This window comes from Geotrypetes seraphini, chromosome 1 (genome assembly GCF_902459505.1).
Source record: "Geotrypetes seraphini chromosome 1, aGeoSer1.1, whole genome shotgun sequence".
Taxonomy (NCBI): domain Eukaryota; kingdom Metazoa; phylum Chordata; class Amphibia; order Gymnophiona; family Dermophiidae; genus Geotrypetes; species Geotrypetes seraphini.
Genome location: NC_047084.1, coordinates 249,969,876 through 249,992,365, shown reverse-complemented (window position 1 = coordinate 249,992,365; position 22,490 = coordinate 249,969,876). Strand labels below are relative to the sequence as shown.

General features: G+C 43.0%; 1 protein-coding gene across 3 annotated transcripts in view; it reads right to left on the bottom strand.

The window, feature by feature from the left end:
- The window catches only part of RAB28 (RAB28, member RAS oncogene family), a 200,897-nt gene that overhangs the window by 153,118 nt on the left and 25,289 nt on the right, over nt 1–22,490 (bottom strand). For all 3 annotated transcript variants that reach the window (XM_033949065.1, XM_033949075.1, XM_033949055.1), the window contains exon 3: nt 20,138–20,226. In XM_033949065.1, the coding sequence (XP_033804956.1) occupies nt 20,138–20,226 (89 nt within the window). The remainder of the gene's footprint in view (nt 1–20,137; nt 20,227–22,490) is intronic.

Below are 22,490 nucleotides of genomic sequence, written 5' to 3'. Positions count from 1 at the left end.
TTCCCGATCAAAGACTCTGAGCCAGGATAAACAGCTCATAGCAATTGTCACTGCTGATGTTCTAAAGAAATATCAAATATGCCTCTGGCTAAGAGCTTTCTTGCAGTGAATAAGTTCTTGGATAACTATTGGAAGTCTTAAGTTTGTCCTAAAGGAGGAATTCCACATACTCTGGAAGTTATTTAACCAAGGATTTTAAATAAAAGGAAGAATAGAACTGGTAGCCAATAACATAGGCGTCAGAACGGAGGGGGGCCACAGGGGCCATGGCCTCCCCAAAAATTGCCTGTCCTGTAGGTCAAGGGGTACGCGGTCTGACCGCCACCCGCAGCTGCTGCTGCTCGCCGCAACTGCAGGAAGGGAAGGACCAGGCACATGCAGTGAATGCACGCCGCCGGCCCATAAGCTTCCCACTCCCTAAGTCAATTCTGACATCGGATAATTATTGGCCTAGACCTTCTCGCCGACATTAGAATTGACGTCAGGTGAAAGCTTGTGGGCCGGCACCACTGCACATGCATGGTTCTTCCCTTCTTGGATTTGCTGCGGCAGCGGGTGGCAAGCATCAGCGGACCGTGGGGGGGGGGAAGAATCAGTGGCGGACAGGCCAGGCTTAGGTGTGGCAGGGAAGGAGGGAGGGAGGCAGACTGGCTGGCTTCGGTGGTGGACTGGGGGGAAGGAAGAATCGGCGGCGGGTAAGCCAGGCTTCAGTGCAGGAAGAAGGCAGGCAGGCATTGGGGGAGGGAGTGGGACAAAGATTGGAAGGCAGTGAGGGGGACATAGGAAGGAAAGAGAGAGAGAGGCAGAGAAAGACCTGGAGGGGGGGGTGTAAGCAGAAGAAAGACAGAGAGAGAGAGAAAGGCCTGGACCAAAGGGGAAAGACAGGATGAAATTTGCTGGACTATGGGCAGGGCTGGATTAAAGGGTAGGCCCAGGAGGCACGTGCCTAGGGCCCAAAATGGTCAGGGGGCCCACCGGTGCGGTGCTTTAGGGCTGTTTGGGCTCACCCTCGCTGGATTCGCTGGCAGCAGCGACATCACCCCACCCCCCCTACAGCAGTGTCATCATCGTCCCAGTGCCCCACCCCCCCGACCAACCGACCAACCTCCCTCCAGCAGCAGCAGCAGCAGCACTCTAAACACGCTACTTCACAGCAGAGAGCATCACCGGCGGGAAAAGGCTGTGGGCCGCGAAGCAGCGTGTTTAGAGTGTTGCTGCTGCTGGAGGGAAGTTGGTTGGTTGGTCGGGGGGGGGCACTGGGACGATGATGACACTGCTGAAGGGTGGGTGGGGTGACGTCGCTGCTGCCAGCGAATCCAGCGAGGGTGAGCCCAAACGGCCCTAAAGCACCGCACCGGCGGGCCCCCTGACCATTTTGGGCCCTCGGCACGTGTTTAGAGTGTTGCTGCTGCAGCTGGAGGGAGATTGGTCGGTCGTCTCACGGTGGGAGGATCGATGGTGTATGAAGAAGAAAAAATCAAGGTGGCGCTGCCTCTCACATTCCCTGCCGCTTCATATTTCAGGGGCACCGGAGGAGAGGAGGGCCTGTGACCTCCCTGCTCTCTAGCTCTGTTGCACCCTTTGCTAGCTCTGTTTCCTTTCTTGCCAGCGACTCCCTCAAGTGTATCAGTCAGTCGTAACCTCACGAGAGCATTGCCGCCGCTGCCATCCAGACTGTGAAAGGTAAGACAGGAAGGAAGTGCCCCCTCACATGACTAGGCTCTCAGCAACTTTTGATTTGGACAAAATGCCTTTCGATGTCCTGCATGTTTGATGTTTCGGAAGCAAACCTTACTGGAGAACGAAGTAGAATTACGTTGCTAAAGTAAGTGTATTTAGGTGAAATACTTGTGTCTGTTTTATACGTTCTGATATTTTAATCACCATTTAGGCCAGGGCATGGAGGGAAGGAGGAAGGTATGCCAGACCAAGGGAAAAGGAAGGGGGGAAAGAAAGGAGGAGATGTCAGAGCATGGAGGGGGAGGGAGAAATGGAAGAAAAGGAAAGGAGAGAGATGCCAGGGAATCAGGGAAGGGAAAGAGACAGATGCCAGACTGTGGGGTGGGAAGGAAAGAAAGGAGAAGAGAGAGATGCCAGAGCATAAGGGAGAGAAATGGAGAGGTGGCAAAGCTGAAATGGATCATGTTCAATGGAGAGAAGGGGCACAGGATAGACAGTTTATAGAAGGAGCATAGAAAGAGTGACGATGCCAAATGGAACGGAGAGAGGGCGGACAATGGATGGAAGTTGCTGATGCTCCATGGAAGACAGAGAGAGGACAGATGCTGACTAGAAAGACGAGAGTGAAGATAAGATGATTAAAGCAGAAACAACAGAAGGAAGAAAAAAAATTTTTTTTTGTTGCTTTAAATAAAATAATATTGTAGTTGTATTGATAAAACATTTATAAACAGAAAATAAGGTAATCTTTTTAATAGACTAATTTTAATACATTTTTTTACTAACTTTTAGAGACCAATACCCTCTTTCTCAGGTCAGGACAGTATAATGTAACAGCAGTATACTATATTGATCTGAAAGATAATTGAAAAATGGATTAGTCCAATAAAATGGTATATTCTTATTTTCAATTTTTGTTTTATTTCTATGTGTTCATTTGTAAAATGGTGATTGTTTGTCAGTTTCCTCAAATTTACATTTGCTATATTTAGATTTTACAGACTATTAGGGGGCTATGTGGCATTGTTTCTGTGGTATTTCACTGTATGAAGTTTGTCTTCTTGGGGGTTCAGTTTAACCTTTATCTACATATTTCTATTTTTAGTTTGTGATTACTTATTTCATACTGGGTGAGGGTGTATTTGTGTTCTGTGTGTATGAAAGACATGATTTTCTGTTAGCGTTGACTAGCCTTGTGTGGCGAAATGCATCAGGTATGGTTCTTGGGAGCACCTTGAATAAACCTGATTTGAATCTCCTTATTTTCTGCCGATCTTTTGTTTCATGTTGGATTCTTTGGTGGACTGCTTGCCTTGTTTTGTTACAAGTTACATACATGGAGTGGAACGTACTAGAGGAGTTACAGATTTGGTTGTTTATACATACATATGGATTACAGTTGGTTGACATAGAGTGAGGCAATTGAGAGGCATTGTAAACTTGGTTATTAATATAGACTTATATTTCGTAAAGTATTACTGCTTTACAATATATTTGCCCACTGAAATTTGGCAAATGTTTATAAATAACCACTTTATCCAGTCAGATAATCTCCAAACTTGTATATAAAATAATAAAGGTCTGGATATACATAATGTTAGTACATCTCGTGCTTCAAAAAGACGCCTCAGCCCCACCACTCCTCCACTGAAATAATTTAAACTGCGGGTAGCATACTATGGTACCTCATCATAGGCTGTCAATTTGTTGTATTTTTTTCTTTTTTGTTATCTCTATTAAAGTGTTTTTTAGAATAAATAGCTTAAATGAGTGTCTTCGTATCTTCAATAGTATAATAAGTTATAAAAGTATAATAAATACTTATCTCAGCCAAACCTGGGAGTCAGACCCGACATGTTTCGCACAAAAAAGTGCTTTATCAAGGGTCTCCCAAGGCTGCCGCTGTCATCCGACTCCACCGTTAGTGTGGACTTAGTGAACACTTTTATATATGTATGGAAAGGGTTCAGAGTTAAAGTCCCGGGTAAGTAGGTGGGAAGGGGGATTTGTTCATAGATGTTTGGGGGTTGCATAGAAGAAAAACTGCATACTGGTATGCTAATCTTTGTTTTGAATTTTTTTAAAAAGAAAGAAATACAAGTGGAAATAAAGAAGTAAATAAGAAACAGATAACTGGGGGTGGGGTGTGGGCAGGGCAGGGGGTGGGTGGGGGTGGGGAAGTGTGTGGGTGGGGCAGGACCAGGGGAGCCCAGTGTTCTTGTGTGCCTAGGGGCCCTCGAAGAATTAATCCCGACTATGGGAGTTGCAGACAGAGGGGGGAGAGACCATGAGGAAACAGAGATGGAAGATCATAACAGAGGAGAGAGGGAGAGTTGGAACAAAGGTGGTGGTAGGTAGAAAGGAGAACTGACACTGGATCTGGGGAGGGTAAGCAAAGGGAAAGGAAAGGAAGGAAGGAAAGAAAGAAGTTCAACCAGAGATTCATGAAATCACCAGACAATAAAAGTAGGAAAAATTATTTTATTTTCAATTTAGTGATCAAAATGTGTCAGTTTTGAGAATTTATATCTGCTGTCTATATTTTGCACTATATTTGTCTATTTTTCTACAGTTGTTACCGAGGTGACATTGAATATTTTAAAATCATCTGCCTTGACATCTTCGAAAAAACCCAGAATATAAACAATAATTAACATTTTCTCTGCTTACAGTGTGCTTTTTTAATTTTGTGGTTACCATTATGTATTAATAAAATTATATTGTGTGTTTATGAAAAATGGATACAAGAATTTCATTACAATTAGTATTATTATTATGGGGATGGAGTTAGGGCAGAGTTTGGGCGGGTCTTGGTTGGAACTTTTGCCCCCCCCAAACGAAAAAGCGTTCTGCTGCCAATGGTCCAAAATTCTATTTATAAGCATGGATGACTGAACTAGCGTTTTTGGCTTCCTTTTCTGGAGAAGCAGAAGCATAAGATCTTGAACTCCTTGAGCATTTTAGAGCAGATTCTACAACTAGAAAGTAATGTAGTAATTTATGTTTATGTTTTATTAATATTTGCTATATCACTTAAGCATATTACAAATCTAAGCGGTTACAATAAAATACAGGTATTTAAGACTTCCCTATCTATCAACACTTACTATGCGTTAAGGAGATGGACGCTTGGGATGATGTCATGCCTAAAGGGGGAAGAATAGTTATGCTTCTTAGCTTTCTTATGCGATATCTCCTCTGATGGTTGAGGCTTGGAGGAAGACTACATTGTCTTGCCTTTGAAGAAAGAATGTTGAGAATCGGGCTATGTGGCTTTGGTGTATATGGTGTCAATACGGATGGCTGGTGTTGATGCAGGCTGTTCATTTCTTGAAGTCACTCAGCACCCTCTTTGACATGGAGGGAAAAACAACCAATGTGAACTCAAAAGGCTTGATAGCCCAGGGAGCTCGAATGAAAAGTATACCAAAAACCATCAACCCTTTCTGGGGTGAAAAAGGTCTCTAAGTGGCCAGAGGGCCAAAAATGAAGAAAATTTAATTGAATTCAATGGCATGACTAAAATAGAAAAAAAAAAGGGGGGTGGGGTATTAAGAAAAGTACAATAAAATTAAACCAGGAAGGCACAAAAAGATATCCAAGTGTGTTATGCTGAGGAGAAACCGAAGACATGACTTCTCAGCTCCATGTAAAAATAAGAACTAATGGGTCCACAAGCTTACATCAGGCAGGAAGGCACCGGCACGTGTGTGGTATGGGAACTGCCTAAAGATTTAAAGTGACAATGCATTTGGCAGTGTGTCTGTACCACGTTCTGTGGATGATGTTACCCACATGTGAGAATATTATTCATGTCTTTGGAGAAAAAGGACTTCACCGCTCATCACTGCAACCACCAGGCTGAAGGTCCTGAAGCTCCAACCCCAACCCCCACTCACAGTTGAGGATAGGTTTAGGTTGCTTGATAAGCTTCCAATAGCATGCCACTAGCATTCCCATCCTAACAATTGAAGCCATGGAGCCCTAAGAGAAAAAAAGGCTTGCATCAGGCATCCTGTGGGCCCTCCTGAAATCGTGGTGGCAACTTCACTAAGTTTTGACCATATCCCACTTGTTGGGAAAATGCAGTCCTTACTGAAAATAGCTGCAGGTCCTGCTAGTGGAAAGTTACACCTTAAGGAATTATTTTTTTAAGTCAGGGATGGGGGTGGTCAGCGAGGCTGTTTGTCAGGAATGAGATTGAGGAGAGGGGCTGATGCAGAATGCTTTTTTTTTGCCTTCGTGTTTTTTTTTCTTTTTTTGATATCACCCTAACCACCAGTGTGTGAGCCAATCATGGCTCACTCACTCACAAAGGGAGACACCTCTATATTTAAAATTCCATTGGTTACCAATGAAATTTAGGATCAAATTTAAGATCTTGATGTTGGCACATAGAGCATTATGTCAGCTCCAGCCTTCATATCTTTCTAACTCGGTGTTATTTTATGCCCCAAGACGTTTATTACGATCTTTGAATGACAACAAGGCATATTGCGAAGGCACATCTTGTGTCAACTAGAGATTGTGCGTTCTTTTATCTAGTTCCACGGTTATGGAATAATTTGCCCATAGATTTGAGAAAAGAAGAATCATATATAAACTTTCAAAGACACCTAAAAGTGCACTTTTTCAATTGGCTTTCTCAAATTGAATAATTGAGTTTGGGACTGTAATCTGTATTAATGTAATGATTAATTTTTGATATGGAAAAACAATTTTTTAATTGTATGTATTAATTATGGTTTATTGAGATTTGATTGTTTTTATTACAATTGTTATTAGAATTATTATGATGGAGATGTTGATTGTTTAGTATTTTAGGAAAAAAATAATAATAATTTGTAACCTCTGCTTTTACTCTTTTCTATCCTATTTTTAAATGGAGTTTCTTTCTTGATGAATATGTATTATATACTGTACACCGCGTGGATCCTTTTTTAGGCTGTTATGCAGTATAGAAAGTTTTTAATAAACATAAACAAACTAAATGTGGCAGTAATTTGCATAATTATTTTTTACAGCATTCCACGATATATTTTAGTCACAAATTTCACAGTAGAAGCTGCCTGCTAAGCTGGTTCAACCACAAGGCTTTCTGCATCTGGCCACTGGCTAGTGTGGGTCATGAGTATCCAACAGACAGAGATAATATAAAGCATAAAGATTTGTTCACATATCTTTATGTGGTGGTCCTGCAGCTACATACTGCCCTAATAAAATTATCAGAACATATAATGTTGTTCCAACACTGAATTTGTCAAGGAAGGAAAGAATTTAAGAAGCATTCTTAGCATAAATATTAAACCTGAATGTTTTCACAGCCAGGGTATTTTCAGGCATCCGCTTTCATTTCGATTATTAAATGATTTATGTAGCAACTCAAACCAAGAAAATGGCCAGATGCCTGTAGCATTAGACAGTTTAAATCAAATAAAGCATACTCCGGAAATATATTTCTTTGAGGTTTTTCATCAAACCTTACTTTTTGAATTCAAACACGGGGTCAAGCAACCACCAAGAGATTAAAAAGGAATACAAAATAAAAATGTACATTTTAAATCAACTTAATATTAAAAATGCACCAAGCACATTGCCACAGGGCTATCTGATAGCAGCAAATGGCACAGTTGTCAGTCAACCACTAGAGGGGAGAGTGTGGCGCATGGGTTAAAGCTACAGCCTCAGCACCCTGGGCAAGTCACTTAATCCCCCTATTGCCCCAGGTACATTAGATAGATAGTGAGCCCACCTGGACAGACAGGGAAAAATGCTTGAGTACCTGAATTCATGTAAACCGTTCTGAGCTCCCTTGGGAGAATGGTATAGAAAATTGAATAAATAAATAAATTTATAGAATTGCACCTAGGGGCACCTAACTCATTATATTAGGCCAGGGTTTTCATGGCCTAGTTTACTGATGCCTAACACTAATATTACTACTAGTATTTATCATTTCTATAATACTGAAAGGCGTATGCAGCGCTTAGTCATACCACAGCTAATCTCCACCCCTAACAATGCCAACTTTTTAGATAGGCACCTCGATTTAGGTGTCAGAGGGCATCATGCCAATTCCCATGCAGAACTTTGATTAAAATGTTTTTTAATTGGCTTTTAATGGTGCTTCCAATTATCAAACCATTTAAGCTTTTCTAGTACCTAATTACTGTATATACTCGAATATAAGTCGATCCGAGAATAAAACGAGGTAGCCTTTTCCCCCCCAAAAAGGAAGAAAAAACGGTTGACTGGAAATAAGATGGGGGAGGGGGTTTAATATTCATGTGCCCTGCCAGGCTCTGTACCCTGTCAATCCTCCCTCCCTGCCAGGCTCTGCACCCAGCCCCCCTCCCTCCCGCCCAAAAGAATGCGGGGCAGCCATTCAGCGAGCAGCTCAGCACCGGACAGGAGAGAGGAGAGCTCTCTCATACCCAGTACACTGCTGGGCCAAGAAAACTCAAAGCAGCCATTCAAGGAGGGGCTCAGCACGGGGTAGGAGCGTGGAAAGCTTGCTCCTGCCTTGTACACCGCTGGACCACTAGGGATTCAAAAGGGTATGTGAAGAGGAGGCAGGAGGGAGGTAAAAAACATTTGGCAGAGTAGACCTGGACAGGAGACGGAAGGGATCCCTCCTGTCATGGCCAACCCCCCCAGGCTATATGGCAAGCCCAGTGGAGGCGGATAGGCAATGACCCTAATATAAGCCGAGACCCCCATTTTTGGGCCATTTTTTTGGCCCAAAAATTTCAGTTTATACTCAAGTATATATGGTAGTTAGATTGGTATTCTTAGTAAATTGGGTAGGACATACAGGAGCAGTCATGTGTTGTGTTTTTGTGTATTTTTTTTATATTATGTATGTTCTTTGTAAACCGTCTATGTTTAATTGGTGCATAAATTTTAATAAATAAATAACTTCCATGTGGAAATCAGCTAGCCGCCACTTGTAGAATCAGGGCCACATCAAGATTGCTATGCATCTGAGAGAACCAAAATTCCAGTTTTAATGATAGCATACTGTCTTATAAGACTTCTCTTCAAAAGATTCACAAAAAAAGTTCAACTAATTCAAAGATTATTTAGGAATATTGATGTTTTCAAACAAGCAAGACAGAAAAGACAAAAACTAGATGTGTTACTCATCCTCCATATAAAGCTTCAATGTCCACATCTATGCACTGAAGCTACCTGTATTTCTGGGTTCAGCAAGTCATATTTTTTATGATTTTTTGAATGCTATACAGAAAAGGAGACAAAAATTATTGGCCTTAGGTGCAAGCTTTTTACTAATATTTTCTTGTAATTGTTTATTTATGTTTAAGAGTAAGACTTTTTTTGTTTGTTTGTTTTTCTATTCCAGAGAGTGCTTAGAATTTTTGGCACACACTTTATTACTGGGAGATAATCGTCCGATGGGATTAGAAAGGTGTTAGACTTGGTATGGAGGGCTAAAAGGGAAAGAACAGGATGGGTGGCAGTCTCTGTCGATGCTGAAAAAGCTTTCGACTGAGTTGAATGGAGGTTTATGGATGCCGTGTTGGGGCACATGGGCCTTGGGAAAAGGTATAGGGATTGGATATTTACATTATATAATAACCCACTAGCATGTGTTAAAATAAATGGAACTTACTCCACTACATTTGAACTTCAAAGAGGGACAAGACAGGATTACCCGTTATCCCCCTGATTTTTGCATTAATCATTGAGCCCTTAGCATAGAAAATTAGACAATCTCAACAGGTAAAAGGCCAGAGTATGGCGGGTGAAGAGCAAAAGCTGTCTCTGTTTGCAGATGACATATTAGCTATTGTTGAAGCATCGGAGAGGACTCTAATTACCCTTAAAGATATTATGACTGAATATGGCCAACTATCAAGGTTTAAAGCTAACTTAAATAAGACAGAAGTGATGAATATTTCAGCATCAACAGAGAGGATTATGGAATTACAAAGATCAGTACCCCTGAAGTGGGTGAAGGGTCCTATACGCTATTTGGGAATAACTTTGGGAGCAGATTAGACACTTGTTCCAGCAAAATTATATACCATTAATAAAGGACATCCAGAAAGACTTAGATAGGTAGAACAAGTTGTTCATTTCCTGGCTAGGACGTATGGAAGTGGTAAACATGATGATACTCCCTAGGTTTCTTTATTTTTTCCAAGTTCTACCGATAGAAATCTCAAACAGTATTTTCAAAAATGGAATAATATGATATTCAGATTTATATGGGGAGGAAAGCGGCCAAGGGTCGGAAAACAGGCAATGATTAAGTCAAAAGCAGAAGGAGAACTAGGGTTACCTTCTTTGAAGAACTACTATAAAGCAGCACAGCTGAGAGCAATAGTTGAATGGCATGCATCTCCTCCTAAGCTTTGGGTAAAAATAGAACAAGCAATGTTAGATGCGAGAAAAGGTATAAGAGATTTGAAATACTCACCATGGGTGGGAGAAAAAGATTTAATAAATATAATTAATCCCTTCAGTAAATGCTCTTTGAAAATTTGGAAAAAAGCGTTAGGAAAAAATTTTTAGGTAGAAAAAAAGGTATCCTTTTCACCCCTATACTATAAGCACAGGATTTTATGCCAGGAAGGGAGGGTGAAATTTAAAAAAATGAGAGGTAAAAGGGTTAGTATGTTTAGGTCAACTAGTTGAAGACAGGGAAGTGAAAGCCTTTATAGATATTCAAGATCAATATCAATTAGAAACAGATTTTAAAAACCTATATAATGACATATAAGGCGAAGAGTAATGGAAATTTAAAGAGATCTGAATTTGAAAAAGGTTTAGGAAAACCAGTAGAGAAAGGGTGTGTTTCCTGGTTATATAAGATTATAAATGAAGATAAAGCAATTAAAACATCATACATGAAAGCATGGGAAAAAGATTTGGGGAAGGATTGGTCCATAGATGAATGGGGGGTAATTGTATTACATCTTTTTCAGACAGCTAGGGCTGCTACTTTGGTGGAAAATGCTATTAAACTCCTAGTACGTTGCTACACTACCCCGGTTTTAATTAGTAAATGTATCAAGCAGAGCGATACTACCTGTTGGAAAGGATGTGGTAAAAGGGGTACATTCAACCATATGTGGTGAGAGTGTCAAAGGGTCCAGAAGTTTTGGAAGAAAGTATTTGAATATGTAAGCAGACTAATTCAGACTCCACTCAAGCAGAATCCTGAAAAAGCATTGTTGGGAGTAAGAATAGAAGGTCTAACACCTTCTCGATCTAAACTTTTGGATTTAGCATTTATAGCTGCTAGATTGACACTTGCCCAGCAATAGCGTATGCTAAATGTACCTATCTTAAGAGATGTGAGGGAACGTTTAGGAATAATCTGTGAAAAATATAGACTTTCGGCCCTTTTAACTAATCAATGTGCAAAATTTAATGACATATGAGAGAGTTATATCGAACTAGAAAAAGAAGCCGTTTGAAATAATTATTCTATCATTATGGAACCAGGTCTCCTGGGAGGGGGGTGGGTGCGATAGGGAATGGGATTCTTTTAACTTTACTATTGATAAGGTGCACTATTTTTTTCTAATTTATTTAGTTTATAAATTATACTCATACTAACTGTGTGCTGAACTGAGATTATTGTATTAAATGAAAAGAATTAAATAAAGAATTTAACAAAAAATAATTTTTGGCACACACAAAGTTCTTGGTGTGTTATTCTAAAGTTGTTGTTAGGTGCCATCGACTCGTGTTCGAGTCCTAGCAACTTGATGAGCATCAAGCTTTCCTGCCAAAATACAGAAGTAGATTGCCGGGCCTTTCTTGGATAATTTTTTCCCCTTAATCCTAGCACCTGCTATCAGTGTCCCCCCGCCTGGGATTCTGTTCAGAGATTGCCTTTATTTCCCCTTTTATCTGGGCTACTACCTTTAAGCACACTCAATCAACTTTACACCAGAGCAGTGGCGTACCTAGGGGGGGGCGGGGGGGGCGGGCCGCCCCGGGTACCAGCCCTAAGGGGGTGTTCCCGGCCTTGCCGTTCAGTCCCCCGCCACCCCCGAAGGACCGCTCGCCCCACTGACCTTCCTGCACCACCTGTGAAGCAGCCCGCAGCAGGATCGCGAAGTCAGCGTCAGCATCCCTGCGCTGCTTCCTGCGCCGCGATCCCGCCCCTCCTCTGACGTCAGAGGAGGGGCGGGACCGTGGCGCAGGAAGCAGCGCAGGGATCGCTGACGCTGACTTCGCGATCCTGCTGCGGCTGCTTCATAGGTGGTGCGGGGAGGCCAGGGGTGCGAGCGGTCCTTCGGGGTGGGTCGGGGCATCAGGCCTTCAGGGTGGGGCGGGCGGGCAGGCAAGCAGGCTTTCAAGGGGGAGGGGGTGACAGGCAGGCAGGCAGGCCTTCAAGGGGGGACAGGCCTTCGGGGGGGGGTGCAGACCTTCAAGGGGTGCAGGCCTTCAAGGGGGGCAGGCAGGCCTTCAGGGGGGTGCAGGCCTTCGGGGGGGGTGTAGGCCTTTGGGGGGGTGCAGACCTTCAAGGGGGTGCAGGCCTTCAAGGGGGGGAACAGGCCTTCAAGGGGGGAAAGGCAGGCAGGCCTTCAAGGGGGGGACAGGCCTACAAGGGGGGGGGGACAGGCCTACAAGGGGGGGACAGGCCTTCAAGGGGGGGTGCAGGCCTTCAAGGGGGGTGCAGGCCTTCAAGGGGAGACAGGCCTTCAAGGGGGGGAAAGGCAGGCAGGCAGGCCTTAAAGGGGGGACAGGCCTACAAGGGGGGGACAGGCCTACAAGGGGGTGGGACAGGCCTTCAAGGGGGGGACAGGCCTTCGGGGGGGTGCAGACCTTCAAGGGAGTGCAGGCCTTCGGGGGGGGGGTGCAGTCCTTCAAGGGGGTGCAGGCCTTCAAGGGGGGAAAGGCAGGCAGGCAGGCCTTCAAGGGGGGGACAGGCCTACAAGGGGGGGAGAAGCTACAAGGGGGTGGTACAAGCCTTCAAGTGGGGGACAGGCCTTCGGGGGGGGGTGCAGACCTTCAAGGGAGTGCAGGCCTTCGAGGGGGGTGGTGCAGGCCTTCAAGGGGGTGCAGGCCTTCAAGGGGGGACAGGCCTTCAAGGGGGGAAAGGCAGGCAGGCAGGCCTTCAAGGGGGGACAGGCCTACAAGGGGGGGGAGAAGCTACAAGGGGGTGGGACAGGCCTTCAAGTGGGGGACAGGCCTTCGGGGGGGTGCAGGCCTTCGGGGGGTGCAGACCTTCAAGGGGGGACAGGCAGGCAGGCCTTCAAGGGGGGGACAGGCCTACAAGGGGAAGGGACAGGCCTTCAAGGGGGGTGCAGGCCTTCAAGGTGGGACAGGCAGACCTTTAAGGGGGGACAGGCCTTTGGGGGGGGACCATGATTTAGAAGTACACGGAGGGAAGGGGGTGTTCAAAGAGACATGCATATGCCAAACTTTGGGGGGGGGGAAGAAATAATGGGTCTGAAAATAGAGGAGAGGGAGAGAGATGATGGACCATGGGATTTAGGGAGGGAAGGAACAGAAAGGGAGAGAAATTGGACACAAGGGATGGTGTGGAGGAGGGATAGAGATACTGGATAGGAGGGTAATTAGGAAAAGAAACGGAGAGATGGTGGACTCTGGGATGGTGGGGAAGGAGGGAGAGATGCCGGATGAAAGGGTATTTAAGAAAAGGTGGATCTGTGGAGGGAGATGAAAAAAAGGAAAGATACCAGACTTCCTGGGAAGGGAAGGGAAATGGAAAGGGAGGACAGAGTTGGCAGATGGATGGTTAGCATGCAGAAAGAAGGAGACCCTGGCAAGCAAGTTATCAGAAGAAAACCAGAGCCTTGGACCAACAAGATTTGAAATATAACCAGACAACAAAAGGTAGAAAAATTAATTTTATTTTCTGTTTTGTGATTATAACATGTCAGATTTGAAATGTGTATCCTGCCAGAGCTGGTGTTGGACTGCAAACGTGAGCTAGGATTTAACAGAAAGAGGAAAAGTCCTTTTTGTTTCTTTATTTTATTTACACCACAGCGCCAGTGTGGTTAGGAGAAGCCAAAGGGGGTGAAAAAGCTATAAAACCCACCAGGAGTTTTGAAAAAAATCACCCAACTGGGCAGGAAAATCGAATTGAAAAACCAATTCAATAGGGCTGAATCGAATCAAAATTTTTTTTTCCTGTATCTGGCAGCATTAGTTTGCGCTACTGTCTTAGACTTTAGGACCTGGGATTGGGGAGAGATGGCATCCTCAGTACTTTATAATGCAAGTGAAATGAGGATTTGGTCAGACTTTTGAAGGGTCTGCAGAAAAAAAATATTGTATAGGCCGGGGACATGAGACAGCAGGAAATGGGAACTTTTCTTCCTTCTATTTTTGTGAATGGAAAGGCTGAGGATGTCAGAGAGGTCAGTTAAAATATGTGCTTTATAAGAAAATATAATAATGTGTTTTATAAAGTTTATAGCATAGCTGGCCTACCCAGTGAGGTGTTCCTAGTGGTGATGGTGGCAGCGTGTCAATGTGTTGAGAGGAAGAGGTGGTCTGGGAAATTCTGCTGAGCAAACTCCGGGCCCATTTCCACCCCCCAGTTAGTCCACTCCACTCAACTGATTCACACACTGAGTGGGTCTTTGGGTGTTGTTTTGGGATCTCTTCCAGTGGTTTATCTCCTTCTGGTCCAAGGAAGGAAACTTTGTTATCCTTAGCATTGACCTACAGAATATGTTTGTAACAGCGCTGCTTGTGTGGCATTAGGCTATGTAGTGATCGAAAGAAAAAAACAGATCTTTGCACATTTTTGCACTATATGGTGGGTGTATGAGGAGATTCACATTTCCTGCACAGCTAAGTCCATGTGAAGTTACCTTGTGCTGTATTTGACATCTAGCAAGGTCTCTGTTTGAAAGGAAAGATCTAAACTTAAAAATGAAGTGGCCAGAAGTTATGGTAAAAGCAGATAGTGTAGCTGGTTTTAAGAAAGATTTGGACAAATTCCTGGAGGAAAAGTCCATAATCTGTTATTAAGACATGGGGGAAGTGTCTGCTTGCCCTGGATCGGTAGCATGGAATGTTGCTACTCTTTGGGTTTTGACCAGGTATTAGTATCCTGGATTGGCTACCATGAGAATGGGCTACTGGGCATGCTGACCATTGGTCTGACCCAGTTAGGCTATTCTTATGTTATGTTCTCATCTGTAGGGGCCTTTGTTTTCACTTCTTATTTTAATGTATTTTTTTTCTGGGAATTATCAGTGTTTTTTATAATGGGAACAAAAATGGAAGAGAATTAATGTGTGTGGAATGGGGGGTAACTAATTTCTTCAGCTAAATAATTCAATCCACTTCAAACAGACATAGGAGAACTTGTGCACCATTCACACACCCTCCAACCAAAAACGTCAAAAGAAAAAAACTGTTCGACAACCTCCTAGCCATTCGAGCTGCAACACTCGACCCCCAACTCTACAACCAATTGATATCAACCACAGACTGCAAAACCTTCAAAAAGAAATAAAAACCCTTCTATTCAAAAAACAACATAAAACCGAACTAACACAATCAGAACTGTCCCAAGCATCACCTGCAACTACTCCATATGTACTTCTAATGTCATGACAATTTAGACATAATTTATGTTATGTTATGTTTGGAATAATGGTTACATATATGAGGTTCAATAAAAGAAAATTTTCACTGCCTGTTTCTATTCTGACCATTTATTCCATTTCATGGTTATTGCAAAAAAAAAAAAAAAAAAAATTTTTTTTACATGGGGGGGGGGTGTCAAAAAATGATGGGCCCCGGGTGCCACATACCCTAGGTACGCCACTGCACCAGAGTCTTCATAAATGTAAAGAATAGTCCTGTAAGCGCCGTTTATTTATCCAACAGAAAGTATTGCATATTTCTCATATCTCTCCTATTGGTTCTAGAATTACATAAGAGTGGCACAGGGACAGAAATTTCACCCATCCTCACTTGAATTCAACCAATACCACCCATAATCACGTTGATCCATTCCAACCCCACACATACATCAATTACTTTCAATTCCCTGACATACCTGCAGGAGTTGACTGTATTACTCACTTGCATCTTCTTTTTCCTCACGACCCTCACAGCCTCCAATGCTAAGCACTCAACATATTGTTAATAAGTCAGGCATAATTAAAACCTTCTTTTTATTGCAGTTTTGTTGAGTTAAAGATTTCCTTTGGAATGACAAGAGTTTGTGAAATACTTTAAGTTGTACATCACTATCAAATAATAGAAGGGCAAATTACATCTTACCTGCTAATTTTCTTTCTTCAAGTCCCACCAGACCAGTTCAGATGCTTGGGTAATGCTCTCCTGTCAGCAGGTGGACACTGAGAAGTTCTGAACTATGATGGCGTCAGTTAACAACTGTGTGCAGCCCCTTAGCCAGGCAGTATTATCATAACAAATCAGTAGATAGAACTGAAAAGTAGAAACTCCCATCAGAACTAAGAAACTTCTGCAACAGATATCAAAAGAACTACTGTATAATCAATTTGCTCTAATGTTAAATCAGAAAACATACTCTGTCCCAAAAATATCCACCCCACTACTAAAAACAAAAACTTGTTAAAGTCTGCTTATCCCTTGCAGGCCTTGGATCGAATAGCAGCTGCCTGGCAGAGAGATTTGGCGTCCCATATGATCGGAAAAATTTTCAGGATCTCTTTGAGCAGGTTCATTTAATGGGTGGGATCGACTAATCTCAAGGAAGTACAATTTAAGATTTTACAAAGAGCGTACCTCTTCCGGGATCAAGGGGAAAGAATGGGGTTGTGGGAAGGGGATTTTTGTCCTAAATGTGAAAAGGCACTAGGCTCCCTAATTCACCTTTTCCTGGAATGCCCCACCACTGAATTATGGTTGCAGGTTCTTCCTTTGCTGGAGGGCATAATGCAACATCCACACCCTTGGAATTATAGCCTGTTATTATTGGGGGATCAACAAGAATTGGTACGTGTTGGGTTCTCTTTGCCGCACTCTATTTCTCTATTTGGCACTTTTGGTGCTTAAGAGACTCCTTCTGCAGCATTGGGTTGCGGACAGGGCAGCATCTTTCTCACAATGGCTTCCTCAAATAGTGGAGACCGCCCGGTTCAAGCTCCACCAGTACTTCTCCACTGTGCGGATAGAACACTTGAATTATGTGGACCTTTGGAAAGCTCTCTTACAGCGCTATATAGGCCGAGAGCCATTGGAGGCCACTTCAGAATAGCTATGGCATTTTTCCGCCATTGTTTATTACTCCTGAAGAGTTTGGATGTCTGGGACAGGTAGGGATGGGGGGGTTGAGTAAGGTAGTTTGGGTGTGGATTGACTGGTGAGATTGGTGTGGTACGAGTGGGGGTTTAGATGCCTGAGAGATGCTTGGTTTGGGTGAATGTTTGGGGGACTTGGCCTATATCTTAAAAGGAGGATTGCACTGGGACTGTGGATCAGACTGGCACTGTTTCTTCATTGGTGATCTCTGACTTTAAAGGTGAGCGTTCGCTCTCCCATGGTTTCTGTAGCCCTAGTGCTAGTTACTGGTTGTACAGTCATTGTTGCAGTTTTCAATAAAAATTATATGGAAAAAAAAACCCAACTTGTAGTTCAAGGAAGGGGGGCAGGCTCTGGACTGGTCTGGCGATATGAAAAGAAAATTAACAAGTTAAGATCTAATTTATCCTTCCTCATTGTCCCCTCAGACCAATCCGGATGCTTGGGATGTACCAAACTAGTGAATTAAGTTGGGAGAGAAGATGGCAGCCTCATAGCCAAAACTCTGGTTTCCAAGGCTGAATTCTTTCTTGTTTGAGCATCCAATTGATGATGATGCTTAAACAAATGCAAGGTTGCTAAGTGGCTACCTTACAAATGTCAACCAGAGGCACCAAGTGTTTTGCCCAAGAAGTCGATTGTCCTCAAGTAGAATGAGCTTTCAACAATTCTAATACTGGATGAACTTTCAGAATTTGCACTGTTAATCCAATAAGCTATGGTATCTTTAGTCACAGCTTCACCTTTGTGCACTTCCCCCCATAATATTAACTTTCTATATTCACATGTATTGTTCAGATAGTATCATTAACATTTGACCAGCATCTATTTTATGAAGACAACTAGAATTTACATCTTTATTGGTACTGCAAAACATCAGTAAAGAGATGGACTGATTACGATGAAAGGAAGAAAGGAATAAACAGGCTGAATAACTACTCTTTCTCAGTTAAAGGCAGATTCAACAAGATAAGGCTTTATGCACAAAAAATCTATATGCCAAACATGGTTATCAGAAACATCATTTTAAGAGTAGCATATTTCATCAAAGCCAAGGTCAGTGGTCCAAAGGGCATTTTAATCAGAGAAAGAGAACATTTAAGTCCCAAGGAAAAATTGGTTTACGCCTTTGGAGGGTTGATCAACCTAACCTTCCTGATGAAATGTACCACACCCAAATGGGACCAGAAAGATTTCCCCTTAATGATACCTCTGAAAAAGGATACAGCCACTAGCTGAACTCTTTTTATTAAAAATTATAAACAATTCAACAGTCAACACAATATGAAAAACACACTGCACATTACACTGCATCTTTGAAGCTGAATGGTAAGATTTATTTATTTAGTTGGTTTTCTATCCCATTCTCCTCAATGAGCTCAGAACAGGTTACAGGATAACATCCATAAAATACAGTCAAATGGTTTATATTTTGCCATATATACAATGTGATCATCATATATTTTGCCAAATTTACAATACAATATGTTCAGTTGTTTTTCTTAAAGTTCAGAAGGCATTTGAGGGATCTGATCTCTGGGGGAAGTTGATTCCAATAGGTTGGCAAGAAACACGAGTAGGATCGTCATCTGGCAGTCTGTAGTTGAAGGGCACGACCAGGGGGAGTTTGGAGGTGTGTTTCCTCCTGGGAGCAGAGTGATCTGTTTGGCACGTATGGAGGAAGCTTGGCCGACATGTAGATTGGCACCATGTTGTGTAAGGATTTGTATGCTAGCATCAAGCCCTTAAAGACACAGCATTTGGTTATACGTAGCCAGTGTGCTGATGATAGAGCTTTGGAGACAGGGTCGTGGGCCCGAGGGTTTTGAACATGTTGGAGATGTTTTTTATTCTTTGCTGTGAGACCATTGAACATCACCGTTGCAGTAGTCCATGTTGAACACTTTTTTGTGAAAATATTTTGCATTCCTTTATTCTTATTGTTTCACATCCTGACAGGTGTTTTTCTGCAAGCCCCATTTTTCTCCTTGAAGAATTGCTAAAAGGGAACCTTATTTTATGGCTTGAAGTTTCTGAATGCTCAAGTATCTTATATGGCCCATGTCAGGAATACTCAAACACTAAGGGGGAAGTTATTAAGGTGTGTTACAGCAATAACACATTATTAGCACTTCTTCTTATCCCACTGTGTTAGCCTTTTATGTTTACTTTACTTAAAAATTGTATTTCTCCCCTCTTTTCCTCTTGTTTACAATCGCCCTTCCCTAATCAAGTATGTCTAAATGTATGAAGATTTTGTCTACTACTTGTTGTTTGTTCCCCCTTTTTATATTTTAACTTTTTTAAATGTACAACGCTTGGAATGTTATGTTAAGCGTTTAATCATTTTTAATAAACTTTGAAACTATGGGTTCCTTTTATCAAGGTGCGCTATGGGGGTTAGCGCGTTGGACATTTCATCACGCGCTAACCCCCGCGGCAAGCCAAAAAACTAACGCCTCGTCAATGGAGGCATTAGCGCCTAGCGCGGCAGGCGGTTGAACGTGCGGTATTCCGCGCGTTAACCGCCTACCGCACCTTGATAAAAGGAGCCCTATACTATGAGATACATAATAACGAGATGCAAGAAGATACAAAACACCTCTTTATTATATAAAACAAACACTATTTGTGCACCTGCAGGAAAACACACCAGCTAAAAACCAACATTTTTCCTGCCTGGGAGCATTAGGTTGCTAACCTTCAAAGGGATCAAGCTGTTATTTTGAACCCAGCACTAGCAACTGGGGATCAGTTCCTGACCCAAACTCCTAGGCACCAGGGATTTTACCACATAGGCATGGGAAATCCTACAGGAGAATGGCGGCTCTTCATGGGAAAGGAGGGGAAGGGAGATGCGTTTGCAGGGCTGCTTTAGAGGAAAAGAGCATGATTAAGATTTTATTGTCACTGCACGATGCTTCCAGGCAGTATGAATAACACAGCCTATGAAAGTACAAGTTAATGTTACTCTTGTAATGCAAAGGTCACCAATCTGCACTACTGAGATACCATGATTTAACAACTCCCATGGTGAACTAAGAGGCACTGGGCTTTTACTGTACCATAAAAACTACACCCTCCCAAAAAAAATTGCACTTAAAGAGCATGTATCATAACTATTTATGTCAGTTTTCATGAAAGCAGAGCTCACATTAAGCAAAATAGCTGAATTATTTTAATAGATTTACTGTACCTGAGCACCATAGATATACTTATCCAACATCTTGCCTCCTATTGTCTGTCCTCCTATATCCCAGACTTGAAGAGTTACATTCAAGTTGCCTGCAGACACAAATAGAGAAATTATGCTTAGTTAGGTAGAAGTCACATAATAGAAACAGTTTCCAATTACTCACAGTTCCTAGTTTAAATGTTTCCTGTTCTGATGCAGCAGGTTGGTGCCCCATGCAACAAGGCTGCCCTTGTCGAGTTTCTTGGATGATATAACTGCTGAATGTGGCCAGGAGGGGAATTTTGTTGAAGTGATTTTGGTCTTTGTTTCTCTGGAGTGTTGCTGCAGTGGAAGAAATTGTGCTCCACTGCCTCATAGACCTAGCTTAAAGATCCCTGCTGGGAGAATGACAGCTAACAGCTAAAAGTAACCGGTTTTTTCAGCAGTGTGTGATTTATTTTGGACTATTTGTGACCAGACAGTGTTCTCCCTAGGGCCTTTTAGCCAGGCGGTCCGCCCGGGTAATTTAGATGACCGCCCGGCTATCATCTGCTGTGAATTCTGCTGCTGCTGCCGGTGCTGCTCAACACCAAAAAAAAAACAAAAAAAAAACGGCTTGGCGATTTCACGCCTTAGCCCATAGCGAACTTATGCTACGGGGCTCTAACGTGTGCATGCCAGCTTCCCTTCTCTTCCCTCCGAAACCGGAAGTTATGTCCGGGGGGGGTGGGGGAAGAGAAGAGAAGGGAAGCCGGCACGCACATGTTAGAGCCCCGAAGCATGCGTTCGCTACGGGCTAAGGCAGGAGACAGATCAGTGAAGCTTACAATTTGCTCTTCTTGCTGCCGGGTCCTGCCTACTTTCTGTTTCCGCAAAGGCAGGACCCGGCAGTATTTCCCCAAAAGGTCGATCGCGATCTTGGGCCGATCAGCCTTCCTCTCCCCGACGGCAGAATTGACATCGGGGAGAGGAATGCTGGTTGGCCCGAAGCAGGGAGAGCTTGGGTCGGCAGTGGTGGCTTTGGGGACTGTGGCGGCGACTTGGGGGCCTGTTCCCCGATGGCAGCAGCAGTGGCAGTGGCTTGGGGGAGGACAGGGAGAAAGAAAGAGGGCAGGCAGGGAGCCAGAAGGAAAGAAGAGAAACAGAAAAAAAGAAAGGGGGCATGAAGAGAGAAAGAAAGAAAGGGAGGCAGGGAGAAAGAAAGGGTAGGGAGAGAGGAAGAAAAAGTTGGGGGAGGGAATGAGGTCTGGAGGATAGGAAGCGTACAGGCTGAAAGAAGGGAAGAAAGATTGGATGCACAGTCAGAAGAAGAAAGTGCAACCAGAGACTCATGAAATCACCAGACAACAAGGTAGGAAAAATGATTTTATTTTAAATTTAGTGATCAAAATGTGTCTGAATTTATATCTGCAGTCTATATTTTACACTATGGTCCCCTTTTACTAAACCTCAATAGAAGTTTTTAGCGCAGGGAGCCTATGAGCGTCGAGAGCAGCACTGGGCATTCAGCACAGCTCCCTGTGCTAAAAATTGCTATCGTGGTTTAGTAAAAAGGGAGGGGATATATTTGTCTATTTTTGTATGGTTGTTACTGAGGTGGCAGTGCATAGAGTCATCTGCTTTGACCTCTTTGAAAAAAACCCAGAATAAGAATGATAATTAACATTTTCTATGCGTACAGTGTGCTTTGTGGGTATTTTTTAATTTTATTGTTGGTAGATCATTTTGACTTGGTCATTTTAAAAGTAGCTCGCAAGCCCAAAAAGTATGGGCACCCCTGCTCTAGAACATCGCTCCTTAGTTTTATCAAGTAGTGCAGTGAGGGGCCAGCACTTTACATCTTATCACCTCATTCTTTCTTTTTTCTCCTCATGTACAGCACGGTTCTTTATTCTAAGCAGCTCTGGCACTAACAGCACTACGGCTGCCTTATGCTACTTTCACTACCACTTGCAGTCAGGTTTGGCATTTTATAATGGTTTTGGTTTTTTATTTAGTTTTTCACCAGTATTTTCATTTATTTATTAAAACAGCCTTTTTTAACAGCCTGATGCCCCTCCCCTATCAGTGTGCATCCAATCCACTGCCGACACTTTTTTGGCGCCTCTTTCAATGGATCAAATATCATAGCCCCACTGTCGCGTGTTTACAATTATTCTGCGTACGAGTTTATCTCATCAGTGCAGAGACCTTTTCGGTAAGTCCATTTTACTCTCCCTTTTTTACTTTCCCAAGTGCTGTGGTTTTATTCTTTGGTTTTAATAGAAGCTCATTTGAACAATAATTTAGATCTTTCCAAGGTTTCACTTTTCATCTACCCGGTCAGCTTGTCTTTGAGCTACTATCGGCTTATGTTTTCAAGATACACTGTATT